The sequence below is a fragment of the Trichoplusia ni genome, unplaced genomic scaffold (genome assembly GCF_003590095.1).
Source record: "Trichoplusia ni isolate ovarian cell line Hi5 unplaced genomic scaffold, tn1 tig00003720, whole genome shotgun sequence".
Taxonomy (NCBI): Eukaryota; Metazoa; Arthropoda; class Insecta; order Lepidoptera; family Noctuidae; genus Trichoplusia; species Trichoplusia ni.
The window spans coordinates 1-6,053 of record NW_020800441.1 but is presented as its reverse complement, the minus strand read 5'-3'; the positions used below and the strand labels follow the sequence as shown (position 1 = coordinate 6,053).

The 6,053-nt window shown below is 52.4% G+C and overlaps 2 protein-coding genes across 2 annotated transcripts; both read left to right on the top strand.

The window, feature by feature from the left end:
• The first annotated feature begins 4,700 nt into the window (after window positions 1-4,700).
• On the top strand, window positions 4,701-5,249 carry LOC113508060. The gene has a single exon (XM_026891022.1). It carries the CDS (start codon window positions 4,701-4,703, stop codon window positions 5,247-5,249), a length of 549 nt encoding a protein of 182 aa, XP_026746823.1.
• A 59-nt stretch (window positions 5,250-5,308) lies between these two features.
• Window positions 5,309-6,042, top strand: LOC113508059 (the record flags this gene model as incomplete). Its single annotated transcript, XM_026891021.1, has 1 exon — window positions 5,309-6,042. A coding segment is annotated over exon 1 (714 nt), but the record flags the coding sequence as incomplete, so codon positions are not given.
• Window positions 6,043-6,053: the final 11 nt, after the last annotated feature.

Sequence of the window (6,053 nt, the reverse complement as noted above, 5' to 3'; positions counted from 1 at the left end):
TTTACATTTTCCATTGTATTTTCGCTCCTATTAGTCGCAGCGTGATGGTTTATAGCCTAAAGCCTTCCTTGATGAATGGTCTATTCAACACAAAAATATTTTTCAATTTGGACCAGTGGTTCCTGAGATTAGCGCGTTCAAACAAACAAACAAACTCTTCATCTTTATATATTAGTATAGAAGTATAGATAGCTGTTGCCCGCGACTTCGTCCCCGTGGGTAGAAGATATAGGTTATGATTCATACCTGCCCTGTTTTTTTTACATTTTCCATTGTATCTTCGCTCCTATTAGTCGCAGCGTGATGGTTTATAGCCTAAAGCCTTCCTTGATGAATGGTCTATTGAACACAAAAATATTTTTTCAATTTGGACCAGTAGTTCCTGAGATTAGCGCGTTCAAACAAACAAACATACAAACTCTTCAGCTTTATATATTAGTATATATAGATTTGTATTTTTAATTAACGGTATATTAAATATAGCTGTTGCCCGCGACTTCGTCCCCGTGGGTAGAAGATATAAGTTATGATTCATACCTGCCCTGTTTTTTTTACATTTTCCATTGTATCTTCGCTCCTATTAGTCGCAGCGTGATGGTTTATAGCCTAAAGCCTTCCTTGATGAATGGTCTATTCAACACAAAAATATTTTTTCAATTTGGACCAGTAGTTCCTGAGATTAGCGCGTTCAAACAAACAAACAAACTCTTCAGCTTTATATATTAGTATAGATATGTATTTAGTATATAAGAGTAAGTTTATCAGTTGTCTGGTTACCATAACACAAGCTCTGCTTAGCTTGGGATCAGATAACCGTGTGTGGGTTGTCCCAGGGTATATAATTATTATTATATTACTTCACTTCGATAGTTTGATTGAAAGCTATGAAGTCCACACATACAATCCCTAAACTAACAGCTTTAGAGAAAACGATGAAATCAGAATTCCCGTACACCAACAAGACATATACGTGTTACCATCACCCAGTTCAATTTACGTCGAGGGTCAAGCAAATTTCTTCGACAAAGATGGAAAACCGATTAAGAAAGATATTACGTTCAGTAACAACTCTGTTATGTTTTTGTTTCAATATATCAGATACGAAATAAATGGCATTGAAATAGATCGCAATAAAAATTCTGGAATAACTTCGACAATAAAGTCACACGTTTCAATGAATGATGGAGAAAATAAAGTTGCTGCTTTGTGGAGTTGGAATCTAGATGGATACAAAAGTGATGGTCATTTTAGTGCTATTGTACCTCTTAATAAAATTTTGAATTTGCTGATCGGATAGGATCACAATAAAATTGTGATAAATTGTAAACATGAACTTATTTTGAATAGAAGTAATTCTAACTTAAACAGTATCATAGCAACTGATGATATAACGCATTTTCAAATAGAAATAAAAAGATTGCAATGGCGTGTACCACATATAAAAGTGTCAGACCGGGAACGACTGACACTACTAAAACACTTGGAAAGAGATCAACCTATTCAAATAGCGTTTCGAAATTGGGATTTATATGAGTATCCTTTGCTCCCTAAAACTACAAAACATTCTTGGTCAGTTAAGACTGCATCGCAATTAGAGAAACCTCGATATGTAATTTTTTGCTTGCAAATCAACAGAAAAAATAATAAATCCAAAGACAGTTCTCTGTTTGATCACTGCTGGGTTACTAACGTAACACTATTTCTGAATTCACAGTATTATCCTTACGAGCCTTTAAGCTTACATTTTTCTGAGAACAAATACAATATATTATAGTGGCGAAGGCTCCATACAACTCGATTCCTACCGGCTTCCCTTTCGAAATATATTAAATACTAGTGTCTATTATTTTTCACCTAACCTAACCTAACCTAACCTCCGCCAGAGCACTACGGCCTCTGCCTCGATCCTGACCAATGACCAATGACCAATGACCTAAGATTCCATACCATCATAATTCTCAGCCTCTTTCTCTACTTGAAACGGTACTCAGTTCTCGAACATACATCTGAGATACAGTTACTTTGAATAAAGTCTTTACTTGAGTTAGTTACTAACTCTTTCCCACAAAGTTTAACTTACAAGTTTAATACTCAACACGCATAGCTGACAATAATGACATGTGGATCAACACCTATCGTCATTCAAATAATAAGAAACTCATTAAAACATAACAGTGCTCAAATTCGATTAACTCTGGAAAATGTTCACCACCACTATTCAATCATAATCATAAACCAAATGACCTTCACTCGGTCCAAAAATCAAAATCAAAATCAAAATTCATTTATTCAAATTAGGCTACTAAGTAGCACTTTTTGAAGGTCATTTACATTGGACAGCACCCAGTTTCGCCCACTCTTCACCGCTTCCTAAGTGCTTTTGCCATGTCCAACACCAACACCATGTTACCTCCTCAGGTTACCAAACAGTAGGCAACCTCTATCCGGTCACCACCACACGTAACCTCTATCCGGTCACCACCACACGTAACCTCCATCCGGTTTCAAAACACCACCAGAGAATCTCAACCTCTCAAGGCTTAATCAAAATAATCTCAAACTAGGTTTGTTCAACATGGGGTGCCGGGCAGAAAACCTCCTCGTGTGCCTGGCGGCTGCTGGTCCCTTACGGATACGTCCGGGGGGAAGAGCAGTCGCTGGGCCGGTGCACCCTGGGCACGCATAACAATCGTCTCGCGACTTGGGGCAATTGTTGTGCGTGGCGAATTTCTGCCGGAGCGGAGGAGTCGCTCCCGAAGGCTCCCTGGCTGCGCTCTGCAGCTGCAGAGTGCATGACTAGGGAGTGAGGTGGGGTAGACCGCGGGCCGACGCTCCGGCCCGTGGTCTAGGGGTCGCCGCGGCGTATAGATCGCGGTGACCGAGGCGGGTAAGACCGTGGGCTACTCCTCTGCCCGCGGTCTGACGCATCCATGGCGAGGTATTGAGCCACGGATGTACATAGGTTAAGCTAGGTATAGGACTAAAAAAAAAAAAAAAAAACCCAGATAATCAAAAAAAAAGAATTTAGTTTGTAGACACCGAGCAGCGGGCGGTATATCCTGCACCAGAGGCATCCGCGGGCCTCGGGAGGATCAAATACCCTCCCAAAAGAGCGGCCGCATCGCCTTGGGGAAGCGATGTGCGTACCACCCATTTGTAAAAATGAAATGTCGGACACGAGCGAATGCGTTGTGTCATGCGATCCGGCTGACGCCCAGCGCTCGCAGGTACCCGGGCCTGCGAGTGTGAAATTTGTTACCGATGGACGCGCAGGGGTAGGCGACCAGGCCCCTGTCGCTGATAATATCACTGGCAGCACACACAATGCCGAGGAGCCGCGTGGATCGTCTTCCGTTAGGAAACGTCCACGCAACCGTGCTTCGATGGGAGGTGGTTCGGCGGGTCAGTCCTCAGATGAGGACGGCCTGCCGGCTCCGAAGCTGCCGACCGGGAGGAGAGGTCGGCAGACATCGAGGGGGGCGAGTGCTTAGCGGCCGCGGAGGGACGCACAGGGCAGATTTGTGCGTTCCAATGCCAGCGAAGCAGAAAGTGACGTGGGGGTCATCACCGAGGAACCTGGCGGCGAAAGCGGTGCCTCGCTGGGGAGCTCGAAGGCGAAGCTCAACGCTGCCAGGAGGGAGCAGCGCAAAGCCGTCGCGGCCGACGAAGTGTCGGCGATGGCAGAGCGCGCGCGTGAGCGACGCGCTGCTCTCACGGCCGAAGGGGGCGAGCCATCTGCGGTGGCCCTGAGCCAGCTGGCCTTGGACGGGGAGGACTTGGTCCTGAAGGTTGCCACGAAGTCCGGCAGCCTGAAGGGCACGTTCACTCGCGGTCTGAAAGAGGCTGCCGCGGATATTAAGGAGGCGGTTGGTATCCTCCTCAACAGGACGGCCTCAGACGAGGTCGCGAAGTTGCAGGAGGAGAACGGCCGCCTCCGTGCCGACCTCGAGGACCTCCGGCGGCAAGTCGCTGCGCTGAGCGAGCAGCAGCAGCGACGCACGCCGCCCACCGTCGCCGCATCGGTGGTGACCCCGTCTCCCGCACCGAGACCGGCAAGCGCTCGTTCCGACGACGAGGTCGAGCGCATAGTCCGGCTCTGCATGCTCCAGTGCGGGAGCATGGTCAATGCCCGCATAGAGGCGGTGTCTCGGCGCCTCCCTCCGGAAACCCTCCGTCCGCCCCTAGCGGCCGACGCAAGACGGGGGATGGAGGAGCCGCCGAGGCCTGCGCCTCGCCAGGGGAAGCCCACGGGGGGCGTCAAAAAGCCCGGGGAGGGAGCCCCGCCAAGTGCTCAGCCCACGACGGCCGGCTCTAAGGATGAGAGCTGGGCGACAGTCGTGGGCCGCAAGAAGGCCTGCAAAGCCGCAAAGGCGGACTCAGCGGCAGCGCGCGCCCCAGGCCCTACGCCAAGGGCAAAGGCGGCTACGCAGCCTGCGCGACGGACTGCCAAAGGCGGTCGCAAAGGACCGACGGTGCGTGCCCCGCGTTCCGAGGCCGTGACGCTGACGTTGCAGCCCGGGGCTGCGGAGCGCGGCGTTACGTACCAGTCGGTCATTGCTGAGGCCAAGGCCAAGATCAAATTGTCAGATCTTGGCCTCTAGTCCGTCACCGTCAGGCAGACCGTCACGGGTGCGCGGCTGTTCGAGGTGGCCGGTGCTGCGAGCGGCAGCGCCGAAAAGGCGAACGCTGTAGCCGCCAAGATGAGGGAGGTCCTCAACCCCGAGGACGTCCGGGTCTCCAGACCGGTGAAAACCGCAGAGGTGCGGATCACCGGTCTGGATGATTCCGTGACCCCCGAGGAAGTGGTGGTGGCCGTTGCCCGTAGCGGAGAGTGTCCGCCGGATAGGGTGCGGGCCGGCGACATACGCACCGACGCCACCGGACTCGGCGTAGTCTGGGTTCGGTGCCCCGTGGCGTCGGCGAAGAAGATCGCCGTAGCTGGCGAAGTGAAGGTGGGCTGGGTTGCAGCGAGGGTAAAACTCCTGCAACCCCGGGCTTTGAGGTGCTTCCGGTGCCTGGAAAAGGGGCACGTCCGGGCAAAGTGCACCTCCGCAGCAGACCGCAGCGATCTCTGCTATCGCTGCGGTCAGCCCGGTCACAAGGCGGCCCAGTGTTCCGCCGCGCTAAACTGCTGCCTGTGTTCGGCCGCGGGGAAGCCGGCGGGACACAGATTGGGCGGGGGAGCCTGTGGCATGCCCACCAGCACTGCCAAAAAGGCAGGGAGAGGAGCTCCAAGCCTGCCGGGGTAACCTCGCAGCTCCCGCAGGCTGGTAGCTCCGCGACCGACTCCCGGTCCGGGACTGTTGCCGGGGAAATGGATTGTCAATAATGGCGCAATTCCATTTCCTCCAGGGCAACATCAATCACTCTGCCAGAGCTCAGGATCTTCTACTCCAGAGCATGGCAGAGTGGTCGATCGACGTGGCTGTGGTCGCCGAGCCGTACTTCGTCCCCGCCCGTGACAACTGGTTGGGGTGCGCTGACGGTTCGGTGGCAATTATTGGCGGGACTCTGATCGACCCGTCCAGGGGCCGCGGCTGGGTTTCCGCGGTTTCGGACGGCATCGCCGTCGTGGGGGCGTATTTCTCCCCCAACAAGAGTCTCGCCGACTTCGAGGGTTTCCTTGTCGAGTTGGGCGCCGTCGTGAACCGCTACCACCCTCGTCCCGTTCTGGTGCTCGGGGATCTCAACGCCAAGTCATCGGCGTGGGGATCTCCGGTCACTGACTCTCGGGGCGAGGTGTTGGAAGAGTGGGCGGTGACGACCGGTCTGGTCGTCCTGAATCGGGGATCGGAATACACGTGCGTGCGGCAGCGGGGCGGGTCGATTGTGGACGTCTCGTTCGCAAGCCCCTCTGTCGCCGGCCGAGTCCGCGACTGGCGTGTCGCCGTGGATGTGGAGACGTTATCGGACCATCGTTATATCCGGTTCGACGTCTCCGCCCAGACCGCGAAACGGCCGCCATCCAACAACCCCGATCAACGACGGCCCCCGATGGCGCTCAGCGCATCGAACAGGGAACTACTCGAGGAAGCTGCCTTAGTCCAGTCCTG

What these genes read in the sequence shown, in the direction of transcription:
- LOC113508060 (XM_026891022.1), top strand. Translation starts at nt 4,701, where the DNA reads ATGAGGGAGGTCCTCAACCCCGAGGACGTCCGGGTCTCCAGACCGGTG.